This window comes from Notamacropus eugenii, chromosome 6, assembly GCF_028372415.1.
Source record: "Notamacropus eugenii isolate mMacEug1 chromosome 6, mMacEug1.pri_v2, whole genome shotgun sequence".
Lineage (NCBI taxonomy): Eukaryota > Metazoa > Chordata > Mammalia > Diprotodontia > Macropodidae > Notamacropus > Notamacropus eugenii.
In genome coordinates this window covers 103,788,679-103,813,726 of record NC_092877.1, presented here as the reverse complement: position 1 = coordinate 103,813,726, position 25,048 = coordinate 103,788,679, and the positions used below count along the sequence as shown (strand labels likewise).

At 40.2% G+C, this 25,048-nt stretch overlaps 1 protein-coding gene across 12 annotated transcripts in view; it reads right to left on the bottom strand.

Moving 5' to 3' along the window:
- SPATA18 (spermatogenesis associated 18) overlaps nucleotides 1-25,048 on the bottom strand; it is a 105,260-nt gene that overhangs the window by 24,945 nt on the left and 55,267 nt on the right. For 2 of the 12 annotated variants that reach the window (XR_011969584.1, XR_011969583.1), the window contains exons 13-14: nucleotides 23,348-23,479; nucleotides 17,643-17,760 (exon numbers count right to left, since the gene is read on the bottom strand). The exons of 2 other annotated variants lie outside the window; for them this stretch is intronic. Coding sequence is in view for 2 of the 10 variants with exons in the window: in XM_072620751.1 (XP_072476852.1) it covers nucleotides 8,398-8,480 (83 nt within the window). In the remaining 8 variants the exon portion in view is untranslated. Of the gene's footprint in view, nucleotides 1-6,972; nucleotides 7,015-8,117; nucleotides 8,481-16,328; nucleotides 16,350-17,642; nucleotides 17,761-20,268; nucleotides 20,368-23,347; nucleotides 23,480-25,048 lie in introns of those variants that run through there. 8 more of the 12 variants (XR_011969589.1, XR_011969587.1, XM_072620751.1 and 5 more) reach the window with 6 other exon arrangements.

Sequence of the window (25,048 nt, the reverse complement as noted above, 5' to 3'; positions counted from 1 at the left end):
TTTCTGATTTCATAATAGCATTCACCATCATGTATTTTATTCACTCAACACTAATAATATATGTAGGAGTTTGAAAGTTTGTTTTACTTTAAAACAGGGATCCTCATATTTGAAAAGTTTAGGAGGTAGAGGCAGGTGTTACTGGGAAATAACGGTGTTTAAAAGAGATTTAGAGAACATTTTAAAAAGAGAAAAGAATGCTAATAGGAAGGACAATGGGAAGGGAAGAAATGGGAAGGAAGGAAGGAAGGAAGGAAGGAAGGAAGGAAGGAAGGAAGGAAGGAAGGAAGGAAGGAAGGAAGGAAGGAAGGAAGGAAGGAAGGAAGGGAGGGAGGGAGGAAGGAAGGAAGGAAGGGAGGGAGGAAGGAAGGAAGGAAGGAGGGAAGGGAGGAAGGGAGGAAGGGAGGAAGGGAGGAAGGGAGGAAGAAGGGAAGGAGGGAAGGAAGGAAGGAAGGAAGGAAGGAAGGAAGGAAGGAAGGAAGGAAGGAAGGAAGGAAGGAAGGAAGGAAGGAAGGAAAGCATCTTATTGTAGCTTTGAATGCACCAATCTCCACTCCAAGAATTCTCTTGCAGTCACACCCTCTTTGCATGGATGGCTTCCTTCCCCAAACACCACACCAGTACTACAACAAACTTGAATTGACAAAGTGATAACAAATTTCATATTTGACAACTAAATGCCAAGTTTTTAGAAGCATCCACTGACTCACAGAGCTGGAAGAGACCTGAGTGATCAGCTAGTTCATTCCCTTATTTTACACATAAAGAACTAACCTGATAGAGTCTGATAGAGGCTTGATGACTTACCTGTGGCCATAATGACAGAGGATTCAAACTCTGATCTTCCGACTCCAAGTTCTTTCTATTTCTTTGCATTCTCATAGTGTACAATATAATAGGGGTTCATTAAATATTGGTTGATTGAGTTTAACCAGAAGGAATGCAATGTCTTCTATTAGGCTAATTCTGGATTTTTATTTCTGGGTATTACATTTAGACCTGTGATTGCCTTTCATTAAACAAATGTTGTGTTCACTTTCTAGGGGGTGTTCCTTCCCATATAATCAAAGCAGAAAACGTAAGGTGGAAGGAAGTCCCAGTGACAATCTTGTTAGGAGACAAAGCTAGCAGACCTGACACACTGTTCCCCAGGTAAGACATTGTACCTGGAACCTCATTGGATTTAGTCAGGTTGTCCCTCTTGCTTTGAATGCACTCCCTTCTTCACTCCCACCCCCATCCCTAGAATCCCCAGCTTCCTACAAGGCTCAGCTCAGATCTCATCTCCTGTTGGAGGTTTTCCCGAGGTCCCAGTAATTATTGTTCTCTTCCTTGTATATCATAGATGCTGAGTGCACATGCTGTATCCCTCCACCCCCACACAGTAGAATTCAAGCTTCCTAAGGGAAATAACTGTTTTCTTTTTCTTTGCATCCCTAGCAGAGTGTGACAGCTAGATGGCTCAGTGGATAGAGCACTGAGTCTGCAAGTCAGGAAAATGTGAGTTCACATTTAGCCTCAGACACTTGCTAGCTATGTGACCCTGGGCAAGTCACTTAATCCAGTTTGTCTCACTTTCCTCATCTGTAAAATGAGAAGGAAATGGCAAACCCCAAAGTGGGTTATGAAGAGTCTGAAATGACTGAACAACAACTGAATGTCTTGCACATAGGGAATACTTCACAAATGTCCATTGAACTGAACATGCTGCTATCAGATGCCTCATGATTTTGAAGCATGCAATTATTTCAAGATTAATCATGACTTTACCATCATATTAGGATGTGGTCTATATGGATCACATCTATTAGGATGTGATCTAACCTGCCCATGGCATTTCCAGGCCTGTATAACTCTGAATCTCATTATATTTATTAACATAATTAATAAATCATAATAAACAATATATTAATTAATGTATTAGATCATTATATGTTAATTATTGATATAATTATATTTGGTGTTGCTCGGCAGTTCAGCTCAAGAAAGAACCTCAGTGTCCGAGATACTCTGAGAACAAAGAACAACCACCAGTCATATTTGGTATTTCTCATGTCTTAAAGAACTCATGTTTCCTGACATCAAGTAATACTATTTGAGCACATAAAGGCCAGCACATTATACCCATTTCCTTTCCAGACTTTAGGAAGACACCAGTATCAGCCTGGTGCATGATTTTCCCTTCCCCAACCTATGGCCACTCACAGGTGTTTTTCCTTATGGGCCCATTTAATTTGAATGCTTGGGAAAGACTTGACTTGCTAAGTGGAAAGAGATCCTAGTTAGAGGAACAACCAAACTAAATCCAACTCCAGGGACCTTGTGACTTAAGAGGCCTAGTGCAGCCAAGCTTGGCCAACACAGGTGTAGCTCAGCTCCAGAGGAGCAGCCAAAGACTCCTAACAAGAGGTGGGGGATGGCCAAAACATTAAACCAAGAGATCCCAGATGGGAAACAAAATGGGTCAAAGTAAGCAGACCTCCCCAGTTCCAATCAAAGAAAAACCATTCCTGGAAAGTCATCTGGATATCCTTAAACATTGGCCCAGAGGAAAAAAAAGCAATGTTTTTGGACCTTAACTCCCCCAAATCCAAAGAGGTTGGAGGTTTCTTATTGAGAAGTTGGAGAAGAAAGAAATAAAGCACTATAGTGTAATAAGCCTGGCTTCTTTGTTTACTTGTCTCCTGTATAACCTTGTACAACCAGTTTAATACAACAAATATGTATTAGGTGCCTACTCTGTACAAAGTGCCACGCCAGGCACTTTGGAAAATACAAAGCTTACCTAAGACATGGTACTCAAAATCTGGTTGTAAAGAAGTTCCTTGACCTTGTTTGTTATATGTGTCATAGGCTTTGGGGGCAAACTAGTGAAGCCTATGAGCCCTTTTGTGGAATAATTTTTTAAGTGTACAAAATAAAATACATATGGTTGTAAAGGGAACCAATTGTGTAGAAATACGTTTAACAAAAAAAATATATTTTTAGTTAAGAACTCTTGATCTAGTGGGTAGATAATACATGAATTATGTGGTATGACTGGCTACTGCAATAGGTCAGGGAGGTGGGTTCTACCTACTCTCAGCCCCTTTGCAAACCATGTGATTCTTGGGCAGTTTACACACCAGATAAAAACACCCATTCCTTTCAAGGAAAACAAAATGTCCATAGGATCTAAAGCTGTTGGGAGGGGACTACTTAAAGCATATGAGCATAAGGAACAGAGCTGGGATTCAAAACTAGGTAACTAACCCAAACATCATTTATTAACCACCTGCTGTATATCAGGCACTGTGCTACCCTGGGATACAAACATAAAGAAGTCTACATTCTAATGGGGGCAACAAGTACAAGATCCTCTAATTCCAAATCCAGGGCATGTTCCACTATGCCAGACCATCTCCAAAGCATCAAGAACATGATTGTCCCATGGAATAAAACCAAAAGGTGCTTATCTGAATTTTTCATTTTCTAGTTGGTCACATTAGGACCATATGAAGAGTTATATGTTTTATATAGTGTGAGATTTCCATTTGAAGTTAAATTATCTTAGTAAAATATTCATCTGTAATTGATTTTTTAAACAAAAATAATTGAATTTATTTTTGTTCATTTGGGCATGTCACCAAAGTGTCTTTAAACTTCAATATTTCAACCCTCCAAAAGATCTATGAATTCAGTCACATGAGCATTTCCTCTATTGACACAGACCCTAATCCCACACTTAGTACATCAGCAATAGGTACAGAGGTCATTATCAGACCCATATTGGATGCCTTCCCAAATTGTTAGAACCTGCAGGGATCTAGACTGCACTAGCCTCAGCCCTAAGGAATCAAAAGGCAACTTGATAGAATGTTAGAGTTGGAAGTAGTCAAAGAGGTCCTCAAGGTCCCAATTTTGTAGGTAAGGAGACCAATGTGTCCCTTCCCTCTTCCACATCTATGCTCCTTGTCCTGGGCCTAGATTGTGGTACTTGCCTCAGAGGTGCAAAAGTTTCTAGTTATTGCTTCTTTCTGGGACAATGGGTACTGTCTGTCCCATCATATTTTTAAGCAAGTTTTTTTTTTAAAGAGCATTGCTATATATTTCACCCTGCCTCTTCCATAAACAGTTTACTATTATTATCCTGCCCCTTACTCCCAACTCCCTGGCCTTTCTTTCTTGACTTGTCTCCCTTAAAGGTCTACAAGTCATTACCATTTCATATAATAAATGCATTTTCCAAAGAAAGCAAGCAACTCTAAAGCAAATTTCTGCACAAAGACTCCTATTCTCCAGAGGTATTCAGTATAAAAGTAACAATGGCATCCTTGGCCCCAAGGTTCTGTCATATAACATGATACAATTATATTGAAGCATGTTTCAGGCCTTTTAAATCCTACCTTTAAAGAACTGTAACTTCCCCAAATAAAAGTTCTAAATTTTGACAATTTATAATAATTCACAACTGCATTTTCTTCAAGGTACAAAAAAACAAAAAACAAGGATGACTTGAAGATGGATGGAGACAACAGAATGAAAAGTCACCCAACTCTTTGGAGCCTTATAGCCCCAAAAGTCAAATATTCTTCTGTACTGGAGCCAGCTTGTTAAATTTTCACACCTAGGAAACTGGCAAATGCTAGATTTTTACTTAGATTAAACATGCCTACTAGCACGTTACTGTATATAACTCACTTTAATAGCATTGATCATGTTTGCCAATTCTTTGTCAAGATTCCTGGCCTTTAGAAGTTTGGGGCCAAAGAAATGAGATGTAGAAATACAGCCAAGTCTATGACTCCAAATACTACAAAATAATACAAAATACAAATGGGAGAGTTTATATGCTAGAGGGCCAGCAGCAGCTGTAAGTGAATAATAGGGAGCAGACACTTGCTGAAACCCAAGGCCAGTGGGGCCAAAAATAGTCTTGAAGAAGTAACTTGAATCCATTTCATGGTTTACCAAATCTGTGCACTAATTTTCAGTATAACCGCCAGACACCAACAGCATACTTTTGCAGGCCTTTCCAAAGCTCTTCAGAACTGTAGTCAGAGCTGGAAGGAACCATACAAGTTGTTGGCACACACTAGCTCATTTGATCCTCCCTATGAGGTAGGCAGGGCCCAGACACAATGAGGTTAAATCATTTGCCAAAGATCGCTCAGCTAGTAAGAAATATTCTTTCCATTGTACAACACTGTCTCCTCTACTAGCATTTGATGACTTAGGGCTACTCTGAAGGTACATATACAGCAAGGTACTGCAGGACATGTCTAGCAGAATGAAAGATTCCAGTGTAATAGATACTCAACCAATACTTCTTAACTGATTGGTCAAGGTAAACACATCCTACCATCATCTCAGCCTAGGACAAGATAGCCTTTTTTATTTGAAAATAAATAAGAAACAAAATAAGAGCTAAAGCGACAAACTGTCTAATGTCAGAGAATTACTTGGCTCCATTTTCCCTTTAACATTTACACAGAATCATAGAATTTTTAGAGAAAGAGGAACTCAGTGGTTATATTGAAACTCATACTGACAAGTAGTCATCCAACCTCTGCTCAGAGACCTCCACTGAAGGACAATCCACCACTGTCATGGGTGACTGTCCCACCTACAAACCTATTATTCTTTGCCACCAATGGGCTCCATTGACCCAGACAATGTTAGAATGACATGCAAACTTTGTTCATTTGGCATGAAAAGAACCTTTTACAATTTGGCTTCAATCTATTTCTCTATCTCCCACTTTCTCCCTGACCATCCTATAGGTGGCATAGTAGGTGGAATCCGGAGCCTAGAATCATGAAGACCTAAGTTTGAATCAATCCTAAAATGCTTACTAGTTGTGTAACCCTGGGCAAGTCATGTAACCTTTCCAGCCTCAGTTTCCTCATTTGTAAAATGGTGATAATAATAGTACCTACCCTCCTAGGGTTGTAAAATGAGTAACACAAATATTACAAATGCAGTATTTGTAAAATGTTTCACAAACTTTATATAAAGCTTTATATAAATTATTTAATGATTTATATAAAGGCTGGCTATTTTAAGTTTCAGTCAAACTGGACCCCTAGCAGTTCTCCATGGTATTCCAAGGGAGGGCATAGACAAGAGTCAGATCATACAATTGTCATGGCCACCTTTGCAAATTTGCAAAATAAGTCCTCCTTTCTCCAAATTCACTCACTTTTAATTTCTGTTAGAATCCTGCTTTTCTCTCAAAGTTCAGCGAAGATGGCACTTTCTCTGGAAATCTTTCCCTAATCCCACCAGCTAAAAGGTTTCTCTCTCTAAAAGTATTCTAGAGAACTTTGTCTGGTACTTTCTTTTGCTCCCAATATGACCTACCTTGTCTGAGTATATTTTGCTTCCCCAGATTGAATGCAAGATCCTCAAGGCTAGGAGTGTTTTGTTCTTGTCTCCGTATCCTCAGTACCCAGGGCAGGGCCTTGACTATTTGCCAATGATCTCATTGATGTGTGGATTCCCTTCCAATGGTTCAGATCCCAATCCAGCCATGTCTGCCTATCTTGTAAGACTCTTGTCTGCGTCTTCCCATGAGTTCATCATAAAGGGTGCACCCAACCTCCTGCATGCCCTTGTGTTCTTTTGACATCACAAAGACATCAATGGATAATGTTGGCTGTCTAACCATCATCTTTCCCAACTCATCTGGCTTCTTTAGTAGTAAGAACATAGATATTAATGTAATTCCCTTCTTATCTGCTACATAGTGTAGTGAATAGAGGACTTGGTTTGGAGTCACAGATTCAGTCTTAGAGGTAAAAGGGACCCCTTAGAACCCATCTGGTCCAGCCTCCTCATTTAGTAGTCAAAGAGAAAAATCTAAGAAGGTAAATGACTTACCCAAGTGTCAGAGGAAGCATTGGAACCTAGATCTTCCTAACTCCAAGTCCAGTATTCTATCCACCATATCACAAGTAAGACCTGAGTTGGAATCCTGCCTTGGACACTTACTAGCGGTATAACTCTGGGCCTTTCTCACGCTCGGTTGCTTATCTGTAAAATGGGGATAATAATAGTACCTTAATTACAGGGTTTTTGTGAGCATCAAATGTCACAATATATGCAAAGCTTTTGAAGTACTATCAAAATTACTCATATATACATATGCATACGTGTATATATGCATATATGTATGCATACATGCATATATACACACAATATTTTTGTTGTTCAGTCGTTTCAGTTGTATCTGGCTCTTTGTGACCCATTTTGGGGTTTTCTTGGCAAACATACTAGAGTAATTTGCCGTTTCCTTCTCCAGCTTATTTTACAGATAAGGAAACTAAGGCAAACAGGATGAAGTGACTTGCCCGTGGTCACACAGCTAGTAAACGTCTGAGGCCAAATTTAAGAAGATGAATCTTCCTAACTCCAAGCCTGGTGTTTTATCCACTGCACCACTTAGCTGTATATACAGAAAACTATTCCTCCAATACACTCTCTACTTGTTGGTCATTGGATCAGGTTCTCACATTTATAGTAGAAGTTATACTACTAAATTTGTTGTTTCACTTTTTTTTATTCACTTTATTTATGATCTGTATAAAGGCTAGCTATTTTAAGTTCCAGTTATTTTTATTTTTTTTGTTCACTTTAAATCCAGGATTCTTAATACCCTCTGTACCCTTTTCTACCACTCAGCCATTCTCATTGCAGAATCAGGAGGTCACACAGGACTGAGGGAATTCTTGTATTTATCCGTTTCATGAATTTGTTGTTCAGTTGTTTCAGCTGTCTTCAACTCTTTGTGACCCCATTTGGGGTTTTCTTGGAAAAGATATTGGAGTGATGTGCTATTTCCTTCTCCACTTCATTTTACAGATGAGGAAAATAAGGCAAACAGGGTTAAGTGACTTGCCCAGGGTTTCACAGATAATTGCCTAAGGCCAGATTTCATCGATTGCCACAGTCAAATGATTCATCACTAAATAGCCCACAGGTGATGAGCCTCTCTGTGCTTAGCTAGATTGGGCCACCGAAAGCAGACTCAGTCAATTCCTGGTACTATACCTGATGTCATTCTCACATCGTAGGACCTACCAAAGTTTATCCTTCACTGGCCTAGTCTTTAAGAAGTATATGGCAGAAGCTTAATATATGTTTGTTGAACTGAATTTATTTTCCCCAAAGCATATAGGATGACTTGGTGAGTAGAGGTCAGAATGGTATGAACGGAATCCACTCTGAAAAGGTCCCTTCGACCATATCAAAGAACCTATCTTCAGCTGACTCTCTTTATATCCTGGATGTCATAAGGTAATCAGCACAAGACTTGTCTTTCACTACCTGCCTATGTCCGAGATCTCTTGAGAGGTTACTCTTCAGTCATGAAAGAGACGTTTTGGTGAAGAGGGAAAAGCACTTGTCGACGGGGGTTCAAGAACATGATTTGCCACTTATAAGCAGCATCGAGTGTTTCACAAAAATCAATTTATTCTTCCGAGCCTTAGTTCCTTCACCTGCAAAATATGAATAATGATAGTATATGCACTACTGACCTCACAGGCTGGAAATATGAGGAAAGTGCTTTTTAAAAGTGCTATATAATATGTTGTTAGTATTATTACAAATAATAATAAGTTCCTCCGTATGCTTCTACAGGGCATAAGCCACTACTTGGTAATTGGCAGCTGTTAAAATGATTTCTAGCGGCCAAAATCTCCATAAGCTGTAGGATCTGGAAAACATTTTACTGAATGTTACCAGCATGACCTTGAACGTGGGTCCTCTGTGTGACTTTTATTCACAGGGCTCACTATCAGTCCCAGAAGGGGATTGATATAGAATAGAAGAAGGGAAATCCAAAATAGAACCCTACGTATCTTGGCAAACACTTCAACAACCAAACCTAGACTTAAGGCTAAATTAAAAAAAAAAAAGTTAAATCCCATGGTTTTCCCAACTGTGTGTCAAGTATTCAAATAAGTGCTCAAATAAACTCCTTGTCCCATGATACTTTGCACATGAGCCTAAAAGTCACGCAGAGAGAGAACAGGAGTGAGATCCCTGGGCCTGCAATATAAACCTAACACAGCCAAAATAGTGTTTGTTTAATTTATAGAGAACTTCAGAGTTTTAACAGCCTTAAAGTCACAGTGTAATCACTAGTGCTGTGGATTTAATTATGTGTTAACATTCCCTCCATCCCCCATCTTCCCCCAGAAAGATATTAAATTGGTTTGCCTGTTTTTGAGTTTCAATTACACTGGCTTGAGGGTCTTTCCATGCTGCTGAGTTTCATAGAAGGGATTTGGAAACACTGTAAAGCAGTCGCCACAGAGTTTTATAATACAGACACGGGTTTCCCAGTTCTCATATTAAACTTAGAAGCCAACTTGAGATTTAGCACTCTGCTCTCCTTTCTACCATACTTGAAGGACAGACACCCCACATAGTCCTGCAAGATAGCTTTTTTGGCCAAATGCTAGTCATCTCTTTGAAATAAAAACAGGATAAAACTATCTGTCAAGGGCAGAACTCTGTCCCTACAGAAATTCAGTACCAGACTCAAGTAGAGCCTGAAAAGGCATGAGGAGACATGACTGGTCTGGTCGCTTTCCTCGAAATGGAGATCATAGGAATAACCAATCAGTCCAAGTAAGAGACCACAGTGAGAAAACCAGGGAAGGAATTAACATCCAGAGTAAGGAGATGAACAGGGAGGGAGTGAATTCTGAGGGTGAAAATGTTGCTGAGACATGATAGAAAGTGTCCGGAGAGTTAGGAGCAGAGCCCTGAGGAGGGAGGATGCCAGCCAGGCCCTCTCCATGGTTAGAGAACCATGGGAGATTGGGAGTAGGTCAGGAGTCAGGTCCTGTTCTTCTAAAGCAATGAGAACTAGACAGGACAAGGAAGTTAAGAACAGATCAGGTGGAAAAGCCATCGAGGGACAGATAAACAAGGAAAATGCTGAAAAATTTTGAGAAGAGGAGGCTGCCCACAGCATGGAACTAATACTGATAATAGCCACGATGATATAATTGTCATAATAATGGGTTGTGAACTAGAGGGAGAGCTGAGTCATCTGGATTCAGGCATGCTGAGACCAGCTTAGAGAAGTTCATTTTTAAAAGTTCAATGTGACTATGACCGAACCTTAGAAATCAGCAAATATTACAAATTCAGGGCTTGATTTATTGTTTGTTGATTGCCTGGGGTGGGGGGATGGGGAAAATGTTAAAAGAAATACAGATTAAACTTAAAAGTATATTATGTGAACACTTGTCCCGGTGGAGAGCCAGTTGTTAAACTCGTTACCAACACACGGCTGCCTTGACTCAGATGTATGCTGGTTGTGTTACTTTGGGCAAGTCACTTAATTTTTCAGTGTCCCAGGTCATTCTCTAAGACTGTAGTTTGCAGAGAAAGTACATACATACATTACTAGAATATTCTTCAGTGGGAATTCTCTATATGACAAAAGCATATGTCAGGCTAGAAAAAAAAGCTGGCTTTTATAGAGTACTTTAAGGTTTTTAGAATGCTTTATCAATTAATTAGAAAGTACTTATTAAGCACCTGCTATACCAGGCACTTTACCAGGTGCTTAGGGATAGAAATAGAAAGAATGAAACAAACCCTACTCCCAAGAAGCTTACATTCTAATGGGGGAGCCAAACACATAAAATATACATACATCACCAATATAAAGTGAATAACTACAAATATATACAAAATAGTTTGGGAGAGAGGGTACTATTGATTAGTGAGGTCAAGGGAAGTCTTCATGCAGAAGATGGTGCTTGAGCTGCATCTCAATGGAAGAGGACTCTATGAAGTAGAGTTAAGAGGGGAATGCCTCCCAGGTAGTTGTCATGACCAAGGAAATGATACAGATATAGAAGATGGACTGTTATGTGTGAGGAACAGAGAGGAGACTAATTTGGCTGGATCGCAGAGTATGGGAAACAGAGTACCATCCAATGATGTTAGAAAGACAGGTTGGGAACAGATTGTATAGAGATTTTAAAGCTAAACAGAAGACTTTATAGTTTATCCTAAAGAAAAAAAAGGCTCTAGAGTTGATGAAGGAGAGGAGTCCTGTGATTAGATTCCTGTTTAAGGAGAATCCTTTGGCAGTGATGTGGAGGATGGACTGGAGTGGGGAAAAGCTTGAGGCAGAATTTTTCATCAGAAAATTCTTAAAACGGTCCAGGCCTGGAGTGATGGGGACCTGAACCAAGGCAGCAGTTGTAGGAATGGAGAGCAGAGGACATGTTTGAGAAATATTGTAGAGAGAGAGACAGCAAGATTTGGCAACTGTTTGGATGTGAGGGATGAGAGTGAGAAGAGGATAATGCCAAAGTTATGAACCTTGAGAGAGTGGAAGGATTTCTTTCAATAGAGAAAAGGAAGTTTGAAAAGTGGAAATGTTTAGCAAGAAAGACAATGAATTCATTTTGGATATATTGAGTTTAAGATATCTCCAGGACATTAAACTTGAAATATTTAATAGGAAATTAGTGATAAGAATCTGAAGCTCAGGAGAGAGACTGGGACTGGATGTACAGCTCTGGGAGTCAAGTGAATTGAAATGGGAGTTAAAGTTATAGGAACTGATGAAGTTACCCAAGGAAGAAGAGAAGAGAGCCCAGGACAGAGCCCTGAAGGAACAGATAGGAGCAGTGCTATAGGTGGTGAGGAGGCCGAGGAAGAGTGGTCACACAGACAGAAGGAAAACCAAAAATGAGTCATGAGAAAACCCAAAGAAGAGAGTATCCAAGAGGAGAGGGCCTTCAACAGGGTCAGATGAAGCAGATGGTTTCAAAAGGATAAAAGTAGAGGAAAAAACCATCACATTTGTCCATTAAGAGATCAACCTTTGAGAAGGTCGTTTCAGTTGTGTGATGCAGCTGGAAGCCAGATTGCAAAGGGAGAAGTTAAAACTGTGTCTATATTGTGGGAGGAAGGTTTAAAGAGAAAGAGGATGTGGAGCTGCTGAAGTCTGAACCATCACTTGGAATTAATCAATCAATCATCCAGGATAGAATAGTACCCCCAAAACCCCGAGAATTCAGGAAAGCATGTTCTGCAGTTTCAAAGATGGTATAAAGATTGAAAAGAATTAGACTGCCCTCAGAGTAATGCTGTAAGGTTAGTACTATTATTATCCACATTTTACAGATAAGGAAACTGAGGTTCAAAGAGGTTAAGCAACACAACTAATAAGTAGGTTTCTAAGGATTCTTCTCTTCCTTAGGCCCCTATAATGTAGTTGGGGGACGGAGGGAGCAAAAACATAGGCATGCATGACAGAGCTTGAGACTTAGAAATTAATTTCCTTTAATTTAATTAATTTAAAAATATTTCTTTCTTTCCAAGTTGTCCCATCACCAAGCTTTGCCATTCACCCTGCAGCTGCACCAACCTATATGTGCTGAGCCCCCTGAATAAAAGTTCCATGAGGGGCTATATGGCTTTTGCATTTGTGTCTACAGCTCTTAGTACAGTGCTTGGTACATAATAAGCATGTAATAAATGTGTTTTAATTTATCCATCTTCGGAAAATTTATTTTGGTAGCAACCTTCAGATGTTTGCTAAAAGCAAAGCCATATGTGGTCCCCAAATAACTTCATACTCAGAATTAAGACTCTGACTGGGAATTATTTCTCAACAGGTAATGATGACCAACCAATCAAAGCATTTGCAATATTTAAAAAATTATGTGTCTAGCAATCCTTTTCTCTTTTCCCCCCTCAGACTTCAGACAACCTACTCCAGAGAAAGCTGGTCACAAAAATAAAGAAGGAAATAGAGTGAGCTTAACTTTGAAAGGACGATTTGTATAGCACCAGAGACCATACAAAAAGGTAGGGTTAGTGACGCTTGATCTTCCTAAATGAAAAAACAAGGTGTTTTCAAAGTATCATACTAAAAAAATGAAGACATGATCAAGTCCCATTTACAGCACCGTGACACCTGTAGACCCAGCTGAACAACATTAGCCTGTGGACCATCGCGTCATTATGAGCAGATGTTGCCTTCAAAGAAGTGAGACAAAAAGAAGGCTTGGGGGCGGGATGGAGATTTCTAAATATAATTTAAATATCTATCTCATTACACAACTGGCCATCTATGTACATTTATATACACAACAAGCTGAGATCTATATTGTTATCTCTGATGCAGTTCCCCTTGACTGCCCTGACAATCCTAATAAGTTTCGAACAGTCATGGCCTTCACTCTCTCCTCAAACCCAATGGCCTTGGCAAGAAATCAATGGAAAGGCAAAAAAACTGAATTTCCTCTTCCTCTACTCTTTGGGGTCTCTACAGACTGTTGTTTGCTATTGGTTTGTCTTATTCTTTTGGCACAAAGACCTGCTTTCCCAGAAAAGCCTTCATGGTATGGTAAAACTACAGTTGGGTTATCTCTGGGCACTCAGTCAAAGTCCAAAGCAACATGGGTGATTACATCCTTGAAGACATGCTAGAAAAGGCTTAGGTTCTTTGTTCTACTTTGGAATAGGGGAAAGGTTAGGGTTAAAGATCTCTGTCTCTGTCTTTTCTGTCTTTTTCTCTGTCTCTCTCTGTCTCTCTCTGACTCTACACACACACACCGCCCGCCCCCCCCCCCCCAAACACACACACACCCCTCCTCCAGTTCCTAATCTCATTTGTACTTTCATTTGGCCCATGATTCCAGGAGGGAGGTTTTCAGTGTTTCTAAAACAGGGACCAGTCATAGTTCAGATGCTTTATCTGATACACTGAACTTTGCCAGGTCCACTCGGTAGAAGGTAAGGTCAATGAGAGCAGAAAATGTTTTTTCTCTTTGCATGGCAAGTAGTAGGAACTTAATAAATCATGGTTGAATTGTATTGAATTGAACTGAATGGAATTATTACATCACAAAAGGCAAGCATCTCGACTTATCTCCCTCCCCCTCCTCGCCCTCACTGTTTCCAAAGGATTTACTGTTTTTTAATTAAAAGGCTTTGTTAATTTTCCCAGACTCTATGCAAAATTCCCTGGTTTTATTTTGGAAATGAATACCTTCCAAACTCCTCTAGTTTATATAATGCAGTCATTTTAATTGGTCACAAGATCTCGAGAGAGAGGAGACACAAAGTTAAGATATATTTATGGCATTGTAAATGGTAAGAAATCAGCTACAACTTCAAGGATACTCATCCATGACTTGGCAAAGCAACCAGCAGCACCAGGGCAAACAGGAAGCCCAGAATGCTTGCTTACTGCACATGGTCCCAGTTCTCTGCAAGAGTTCAACCTTCATCTGCTTAACTAATGCACAAAGTCTGCTTTACTTAACAATGCTGATGCCCCCATTGCTTTCATCTGTGAAGTGCCCCATCTGTATCATATGTGTGGACTAAAGAATCAAATTAAAATTTTGCTGGAGGAATCCAAGTCCATTTCAAAGCATTTGGTGGGGAATTTTTTTATGTAGAAGACCCTTTTATTTTGGTCTAGTTTAAGGTGAACTCAGTTCTTTGGCTGAACTGGAAACCATTATACCCTATAAAAACATGCTTTAGTCAACTTCTAATTATTCCACCTTCTGTCAGCAATGAGGAAAACAGCTTCTGGACACTGCAGTTTTTAGTGAAAGGAAACAACAAAATGGAGCACTCAGCAGAAAGGAATTCTTATTTCAGAAGATACAGTGATGACTTTGTAGTGATATTATCCCCATTTTACAGATGGGGAAACTGAGGAGGAGATCTAGGATCACCCCACTAGTAAGTGCCTGAGGCAAGAGCTAAACTCTGGCTGTCTTGACTCCAAGTCCAAACCTCTCCTCTATCTGCTGCAATACATCACTGTCTTTTTAGACTCTAAGAGTGTCCATTTTACAGATGTATGACAAAGCTTCCTCTATTCCATGGACAGTGCTTTTTCTACTGTAACAATACAAATTTAGATAAAACAGGCTTTGCTTTCCTAAAACTTACAGTTTAATTCAGAGATATGTCACCAACTCATTTAACAAGGGTATTAAAGAAGTTTGAAACAAAATTGTTATTGAGATCCCACACGCAGTCATAAATGGAAGAAGACAACAATGCCTAAATCTGTGTAGGGTTTTTTTTGGTTGGTTGGTTGGTTGGTTGGTTGATTGGTTGGTTGGGTTTTTGCCCATGGAGTTACCAATGCTTTTACAATTTGCATCTTATTCATTTTCATGTAGTCCCAGGGCTAATGTTAACACTGGATGTCTCAAAGACTATAATTTATTGACAGTCACAGATATGTAATAAATGCATAAAAATATAAAGGAAAGGATTGAGAAGATAGCTGATGCTCTAACAGGGTTCTACCTAAGAGATTTTGTTTCTTGCCTTCCCAAGACCCTTCCTTTTCATTTGCATGAGAAACTCAAATTATCTGAGTATGAGCAAAGCAAAATGACTGAAGTCCCATAAAATTTCTAATTATTTTTGTTTTTACAGAATCCCCTAAAATTAGTCTGTAGGATCACAGCTTTCCTGTAAGGAAATTAGGCAAGAGTTAAAAACACTTTATAACTATAGGTGGGGCAGAGTCAAGAAGATCTAAGTTCAAATTTGGCCTCAGACTCTTAATAGCTGCATGATCCTGGGTAAGTCACTTAACCTCTATTTGCCTCAGGTCCTCATTTGTAAAATGGAGACAGTGGAGAAGGAAAGAATTGTCATATCTTTGCCAAGAAAACCCCTAGACAACATCCATGGGGTCACAAAGAGTCAGACACAGCTGAACAATTCAACAAGTGTAAAGGGTCTGACTGAAACAAACGAAGCTTAAATGTCTGAGTCCTAAATTAAAAGAAATACAGCAAATATATATATATATAAAGAGAGAGAGAGAGAGTCTTCCTCTTATGGGGAGGTTCTCAACTGAAACTGGAAGCCATAACTGATCTATCGATCAAGCATTTATTGAACCCCTTTCATGAGGTAGTCAGTGTGCTAAACACTGGGGATAAAAATACAAAGAATGAAACAATCCCTCCTCCTGAGGAGCTTACAGCCCACAGGGAAAGACAGTAAATACATATCAGCGTGGCCAGGATAAACATGAAGAGGATAAATTCAAGGTAGTTCAATGCAAGGGAGTGAAGGAGGCCACCAGCACATAGGATCAGGTAAGCCTTCATGGAGGAGGTGGGACCACAGAGTGTGGGAAGAAAAGTAATTTTTTAAAACTTGGGAAACAGAATGTGAGAGGTCATGGCCTACCTAGAGACTCCTAGGGATGATGAGGACTCTCTCTTTACAGACAGGCATCCTCAAGTCAGGGGTGAAGTGGGGCTAGCCAGCACTTTGGCAGTCTTGTCTTTGGGTTTCCAGTACCTTTAGTATTTGGAATCCTTGTCCTGGAAGGGCTGATAAGCGTGGGAGGCAAGGAAGGTTTGAGCTGACAAAGTTAATCCTGAGTATTCTCTTAGAATTGGGAAAACAAAATCTAGTAAAATATTAAAAAAATTTCCAGCACATTTTACCAAATTGTGGGCATTAGGGGGTATTTTCTTTAAAGATTTCCAGTAAGTTTACACAAGATTTGTTCACAGAAGAAAACAGAAACTCAGAGTCATGCGGTATAAGCCACTGTTTTGAGGGTAGGAATATTTTCCCTCCCAATGTCCCTGAGCTTTCTGGAGTAGGGTCAAGTACAGTATACAGTTAATTTGTTCCCTATTGAAGATTCTATTATTTTTACTCCCCATTAGCTACATATATGAGTAATATTTGGATGAACTAGAGTCTTGGAAATTGCGGTGAATAAGTCATAGTTTCTCTAGAGTAACTGAGCAACAAAAATGCTGCTCTTAGTAACCTAAAGCTAGAGCTGTTGACATCTGCTTTTGGAGCATGGGATGGGCTTTATGTTCTCTGAATTCTCAGAGGCCATGTCAAAGAATCATAACCTCTGTCAGGTCCTGCCATGATGGAAAAGTTTTGATGAGCAGAACCAGAAGAAAAATCTGTATTTTGACATCAATACTATTTTTTTTAAATGGGCCATTCTGAAAAACTTAGGGATTCTGATCAATTAAATGATTAACCATGATACCACAGGACTTATTAAGAAAGAATGTTGCCCACTCACATCAGAGGGATGATAGATCAATACGCAGAATAAGAAAGGTATTTTTGGATGTGGCCATTGTAAAAATCTGTTGTGCTTCACTACACTTATATGATATAGGGGTTCTTTTTTTCTGTATTTCTACCTGCTTGTTAAAAGTGGATTGGGAAAGTGGGAAAACACTAAATTCTTGATAATTGAAAATATATAATAATAAAAAGAAATTCTTTGAGGATGCACCTGACAAAAGATTGTATATCTGTCACATAAGCAGACTACCTAAACTTGGAAAGGGGCATCATGGGGCAGACCACAGGAAAATAAAATTTTCAACCACAGCAACTCAGGCAGACCATCTACTAGGTCATAGATGGGATTTGGTGGAGGCAATACCCATCAATTAAATTATATATTCTTGCATATTCTTGTGTATATGTTTTAAAAAAGTGTGCTATTGGCTTGAGCGGTTTGGGTTTTTTCCCCTAAATCTGGCTCAGATAAAATTCCACATGCATTGAGTTAATCGAGGCAGCTCCCTCATCTTTTCAATGAGCCATCATAAAGCCTTTGTTTGGGATGGTGAGTATACCTTTCAGTGGAGGGTGTAGGTACAATCCTTGGAGCCTACAGGAAGATGAGTTTCACTGATGCTAGCCGAATTTGTTGACTTCATCCCTTGTGGCTCAAATGCTTCTAGCAGGAACCACCTATAAAAGGGATATATGAGTTACTCCTCCCACAAATTAATCCCACAATTAATCAATCAACAACTATTTATTAAGTGCCTACGCATATCAAATTAAAAACTGGGAATATAAAGACAAAAATTAAATTTTCTTTGTCCTCAAGATGCTCACAGGCTAATTGAGGAGACAAGGGTCAAAGCCTGATTCTGGCATCAATGAAACCCATTCTATAGATGACACCAAGGGGTTTCTCCACAGTATGGATTAATAATAATAATAATCCTTAATAAAAGGATTTGTTCTGTAAAACTTGCACTCAGTCAAAAGGCCATAGTTCTTCACCCCTGGCCCATATCATCCAGAGGAAGATGCAATCAAAATCCCAAACAAATCTCATCACCCTGAAGTTTCTTGAGTTGGTCACAAAACTCCTTTTATCAATTACCTACAGAACCTTGAGTCAAACTGTTCAATATCACAATATTTGTTATTCTTTTTCAGTTCAATGAAGTAAAAAGTGCAAGGTCAATGTGCTTACCCAGAATTAATTGTGAGGATCAGAAAGTTCCTTATTATGTCTAACCTTGGCCTCTACTACTGCAGTTTGGAGGGGTTTCCTTCAAGAGAGGATAACTCTCTCTAAATAGATTTAGCATTTGGGATTAGTCGTTCATATAGGTGAAAAGAGAAATTTGTCTCCAGGAGAAGATGATACTTTTCTGTCTTGGCTGCAGGGCTAGAGAAATATAGAGAAGGTCTAGACTAGCACTTCTCCCTAGGATATGAAGCCCTTTGCCCTCACTGAAGAGTGCAGAACATGTGGGTAATAATACAAATTACCAAGGAGGGGGGGAAACATTTAAGCAAGAAACCAAATGAGAAGAGACAGAATGACACTTTAAAAGTATAAAGACAGCTAGGTGGCCAAGTGGACAGAGCACTAGGCCCACAGTCAGGAAGACTCTGTAGCTTAATTGTGTTTGATGGTGTCACATAAATTGAGAGGATACTTTCAGTTTTGAAAAGATGGCCCAGGAATGAAATGTAAATGGTAAAAATGTAAACTCCAAGTGTTTAACTACCTCCTCATGTTACTCACAAATTTGTGTACTTCGTCCACATTGGGGAAGTAGGAGTTACTTCTATGCCAAGCACATGTTACTTACCTTAAATATGTGACCTAGGGCATCTAGATTGTACAGCGGTTAGTGCTGCTGGGTCTGGAGTCAGGAAGACTGATCTTCCTGAGTTCAAATCTAGCCTCAGATACTTCCTAGCTGAGTGACCCTGGGCAAGTAATTAACCCTGTTTGCCTCAGTTTCTTCATCTGTAAAATGAGCTGCAGAAAGAAATGACAAACCACTCCAATATCTTTGCCAAGAAAATCCCAAATGGGGTCACTAAGATTTGGACACAAATGAAACGAATTAACAACGTCAACAAAGGTGAATGTAGCTGTTACTCTCATCAAAAGATATAGGACCGTGTCTGACTCAGCGATGAGGCTACAGGGATTTGTATCACCTAAGTCTCATGTTTTGGGAACGTCGGTGCCAACTAAGTCATACAATGCCTTCTAATGACCAATCTATGTCCTCCTAAGTTACTCTGCACAGATGAGAATCTGTCCAACTTAAAGACCACCAAAGAAGAGAATTCTACAACTTTGTTCCAGAATTAATTCTAATAATCAGATAATTCTTTATTATCTCTAACCTTGGCCTCTGCAGCTACAGTTTGAAGGCATTCCCTTCACGTGTGTAATCAGTGAGAATGAAAGGCAGCTAGCCAACTCTTACCCTGTGGTCTTCACGAGCTTTAAGCTCATTTATTTCCAATGGCTGTGGAGGTTGATCCAAAAAGCACTAATCAGCTTTGGCCCTCCTTACCATGGAGATAATTTTTCTCCCAGTGAACTTTCACAACAGTTGAGATCAACCAAGGCCTTCCTGATAGAACATCCTAAGTGTCAGGGGACTGGACCTGGCTACCCATCTGCTCATACTCGTACTTGTTTCTGCAAAGAAGAAATATGTAAGCAGGTGTTTGCTTGGCCCACAGGAGTGCCATTGGGGTTACCAAGATGACATAAATGTGCATTTTTCCAGCAGCCTCTGTACTGGGAGCAATCAATAAACCAAAGAACTCACTAGGTGAGCCTATGAACTGAGCTGAGAGAAAACGGAGCCCAGGCAAGGAAAAGGGGAGCAGATTCCATATGAGACACCTAACACCTTTTCTATAGTATATCGTTTCATTTGATCCTCATAACAATTAGTGGTACTTGACACATAATAGGGGCTTAATAAATGATTGGTGGTTGAATAAAAATAGATGATAGGTTGGGCACTTAATATTATTTTCATTTTACAGATGAAGAATGAGGGCCAGGGCAACCAAAAACCTTTTGCCGAAGGTTACACAGCTAGCTAGCAGAAGAATTCAGAATTCCCAACCCAGTGCTCTCTCAGTCGCCACATCAACCCTTCATTCTATGCCAGAGAGAAGCCCAACCCTACCCGACCTCACCTAGGTAGCATTGCATTGCAGAGTGAAATCTGCCATGGCCTCCAAAGCCCAGGTGAGACTTCTCACTCCAATCCTCATGGTTTCTGTGGGACAAAGGTCCTGGGAACACAAGAACCAAGGTCACACAATCCAGGCACCTTGCCATCGAGAGTTCTTTCCGTGGTGACAAATGGCAGCTGTTCTGTACCGGTGCTCACAAAACTTTCTAAAACACCAGACACCATTTCTTTCTTCATTTTTGTCAAGGTCACTTCCCCAAATTTCCTACCTCCCATGAGGGGCTTCAGTGTAGTGATGCTGAACTGATTTACTTTAAAGTCAAGTCTTGAAAATTACATAACTGAGACCTAAGCCATTATAATATTCACTATATTTTTTTTTCCCTACCAACTTTTCTGGCAACTCAAGAAAGCCACAAATATAAATATAAAATCAAAATCACAGAATGTCAGCCCTGGAGGGGAAATTAGGGAGCATATAATAACTATATCGCAGTCAGAACTTGAACCAAGGTCCTCTGGTTCTAAGTCTTTCCACCATATCATGCTTTTACCACATAATTTCTTTACCAATTTTACCTTCAAAAATGTGCTTATCAACCTTCTAAGTTACTGCCAGAAACTAGAAAGAACCAAAAGGTTCAATGCAACTTTCTGGGATCTAAGGGCCTGAGTTGGGCTCCCATCACCTGGAAATGGAGAAACGGAGCTGAAATTCCATTTCAGAATTGGGCTCTCCCAAAGCTGTGGGCCTCCAGCTGCTCAGCTCAAAGTTGCTTACATTCCACTGCCTGCTCAGTGGCCTGTCAGCTCTAGTTTCCTGTCAGGCCGAATCTGGTCTTGATTAATGCCGTGGGTTCAGGAAGGCCCGATTGTACTCAGTGATGCTTTCCCTGGTTAACGAGCCCCTCTAGCTCCTCCCAGAAAATCCTATAAACTGTCTACCCCTCACTCCAGTCAGGCTCCAAAGGAAGCAAAAGGCACACACTGCCTGTGTTTATAGATTTGATTTAATTGAGTTTTTAATTATTAAAAGTGAGACCAGTCGGGAAGGGATTTAGTGAATCAAGAATTAAAATAACACATCATTGAAGGGGAAAAAATTCTCCAAAGTCTCCCAAAGCCAATTAGTGTGTGTTTTGGAGGTGAGGGTGGGGGTCAAATGGAGCCTGAGGGAGGCCTCTTTGCTCTTGGTCTAGATTTTAATAAGGGAGTTGAGGGGGGGAGGGTTGTGGCTCCATAAGTTTCCTTAAGCTTCCACAGCAGTAGGGCAGAGAGAATAACGAGAACTCATTTAGCAGAGCAACTCCGTTAGGACTAGAGAGAACGTTACTTCTAAGAAACAGGCTGCTCTTTGCAACCAGGCTGAGAACCGCAAACGTGGAAACTCAGAAGATAGCCTTTCTCTCATTGCCCCTCCAAACCAGATCAGAAATGATGCCAATTACTTCCAGAGAGCCTCCTTAAGGAGGTCTTCAAAGACAACCTTATTAAAGTAGAATTGGTGTCCGACTTTCTTGGTTAATTGCAGTCTCTGCCCCCCTCCCCCCAAAAAACTTTCTTGGTTAATTGCAGTTTCTGCCCCCCTCCCCCCAAAAAACCAGAAGAGTGGCTGTGCAGTCCCTCCCACCTTGTAAATCATGGCTATTTGGTTATGTCATGCACAGTTTTTCCCACTGGCTGTTGAAGTTATGAGATTACTGCACAACACTCCTGGTTTTAAAATGTCTGCCTTCTTTCTGCCTCACCAGTGGTACCATTTGCCCAGGGAAATTCCCTTTGGTCAGATGTCATATTTGGAACTAGTCTTGCACTACTATTTTGGTGGGGTTATTTCATAGTCATTTCCTTGGGGGAAAGGAATCAACGCATGTGTTTTAACTCTAGCTCACAAGGTAAAACCATGAGAGAGATGTAACCTGTCTATTATACAATGGTGCTGCCCCATGACAGCGGAGTTTCTCTATGCAGGCCTTAGGCTCAAGACCATGGCTCAAGCAACAGAGCTACAGGCCAGAAATCATACAGAAGGAGAAAGTATTGAAAGCAAGGGAAATCAAATAATGAGTAGTCATAATAAAGAGGAAAAAACAGAATTGGAGAGGCTTTCTGACTGTGGATGGGGAGAATAGGACTCCCATTACACATAGGGGAGAGAGAGCTGGTTTCAGAATCAGTATGATCTGGATGGTGTGTTCTATATTCTAGTTTTGTGAATCTTGGCAAATTACTTAGTCTCCCTGTGCCTCCAGCCAAGCCCTTAAATCTAGTACTTGTACTGCTGTTGATCTGCATTATACCAGAAGTTTCTTCACTGAAAAAAATGATACAAGTCTAAAAACATTTTTAAATGTGACGTCCCACACTTGGGTTCAAGAAATTAATTGTAAAAGTGTAAGATGGAGGGGACATAGCTGTACAACAGTTTGTGCAAAAAGAAGGTGAAGGTTTTAATGCATTGCAAACTCAATATGAGTCAACAGTGTGACAGTAATTACAAAAAATAATTTCATCTTAGGCTTTCTTAATAGGAAAATCATGTCCAAAATGAGAGAGGTGCCCCAGTCAGAGCACAGCTAGAATATTCATTTATAGGAATATTATTTTAGGAAGGCCATTGATAAATTGAATCAAATCCAGAGGGATGTGACCAGGTCACATGAAGCCTGGCTACCATATAGCATAAGAATCAGTTGAATGAACTAGCAATGTTTAGTTCAAAGAAAAGGAAAGGAAGGAAGGAAGGAAGGGAGGAGGGAGGGAGGGAGAGTTGGAGAGTGGGAAGGAGGAAGGAAGGAAGGAAGGTAGGAAGGAAGGAAGGAAGGAAGGAAGGAAGGAAGGAAGGAAGGAAGGAAGGAAAGCATTTATTATGTGTTAGTCACTTTGTTAAGCTCTGGGGAAATACATGTAAGCAAGCAAGACAGTCTCTACGTTGATGAAGCTTAGATTATAGTGGGGAAAGACAAGACCCAAAGAGGACCTGAAAATAGGACAGGAGAAAAGGGAAGGAAGGGATCCCCAAGTGAGCATCATGAGGAAATGTGGAGACCTGGGCCGTATAAGATAAGTCCAAAGCTCACCTATCAGAACCAGCGACCCAGGGGTGGATTTCAAGTTTCCAATGAGGTGGAGATGGCCAGAAAAGGTGGTTAAGGATTTGAATGGCTGTCATGTTGAAAAAGGATTAGGCTTGTTCTACCTGAAAAAGAAAACTAAAAGCGATATGAAACTTTCAGAGGGGTGAATTCTGGCTTAACGTAAAGAAAAATTTCCTAACAATCACAGCTGTCTGTCCTAGGGTGGAATGGACTCCTGGGGTAACAATGAGGAGGCCACCTGGAATTTTATGGAAGGGAATTAGGATTTCACTACAAAAACCCTGAGATGTTTCACCAGAAGCAGGAACCTAGTCACTCTGTGGTTTGGCGATTATCTTTTACATTGTAGCCACTTGTGCTTGCAACATGAAAGAACATTGACTTAGAGTTAGAGGGCCTAGGTTCCCGGCCATCTTCCCCAATTAACAACTGTGTAGCTATGAATGTTAGTCAACATCTCTGTTTTCTCATATCTAACATGGGAATCACACTATCTATACTACCTGCTTCACAGTCCAGTGATCAAATCAGCTAATACATGCAAAGTATTTTATAAACTTTAAAGTCCTATATGTGTCAGCTGTTATATCTACTAATACGCTTTCTGGGCCTTAGTTTTCCCATATGTAAAATGGAAATTACAATGTTGTTCTCATGACTTCATGTACTGGTTGTTTTCACAGTGTAATGTGAAAAGCTTTAAGGACAGAGCCAAGGGTCCCTAGAGTGGAGGGACCTGACTTTCAGAGGTCAAGAGGGCCTGAAGGATGGTCATCAGTTTCCAACATTCTGTCCAATGTGGACCAAAATGGCCTCCAGAATTTTTACATATGGGCAGAAGAACTCCTGATCAGATACGTGAGTTCCATAATATCTACATTTTTCTCCCTCCAGGAACGACATCCACCTCACACTTAACGACAAATTTTATACAGACTAGGTTTTGCCATTTTAAATTTGATATATTTATGGCCTGATGTGTATGTAAATGACCCTGGAATCCCTCGGGTTCCAGTGCTACCTTAAGAAGAGAGAACCATTCTTTTTTGATCATGAGGCATGGAGTATTTTCCCCAAACCACTGGTAAATTTCCCTAGCCACCAAGCCCTAGGTGCTTTCTAATTTCTCTCTCTCAGGATTTTTGGGCAGACATGTTCATCTGAGGGAGAGTTGCCTACAGCCAAATGTGGTGCATCACTGACATGTCAGTGCAGTTGGGCATGGCAAATGAGTAGTTTGGGGTGTCTGCAGGAGGCAGTGTCTATGATTTATTAGACTAATTCTGGAAGTGAACTGGTCATTAACTGGGAGGGAAACTTATTTTATGAAAACGCCCTGTCTTGGCCTCAGCAACGTCTCCAAAACAACTTCATTAACTCTAGCCTTGTGATTTGCTCAGATAGATGCACGAGGGTTGCCTTGAAGTCTTAGGGAGAAGCAAAAGCTGCCAGTTTCATTATCTACATTCCACTCCTTCTCAAGAAGAAACTTGGGAAAGCGTTTTATTTATAAAGACCCACTGCCTTTTTTTTCTTTCTTTCATCCTCTGTCTATCTCCTTCCCCATCTCTGAGAAGGAATGAATAGGGCTGCCTCTTTGACTCCAACCGTTCAACCAACAAATGGAGTTTGAAGTTAAAGCTGGCACTGAAGTCAAAATTATTTGGCCATGACATTACATGG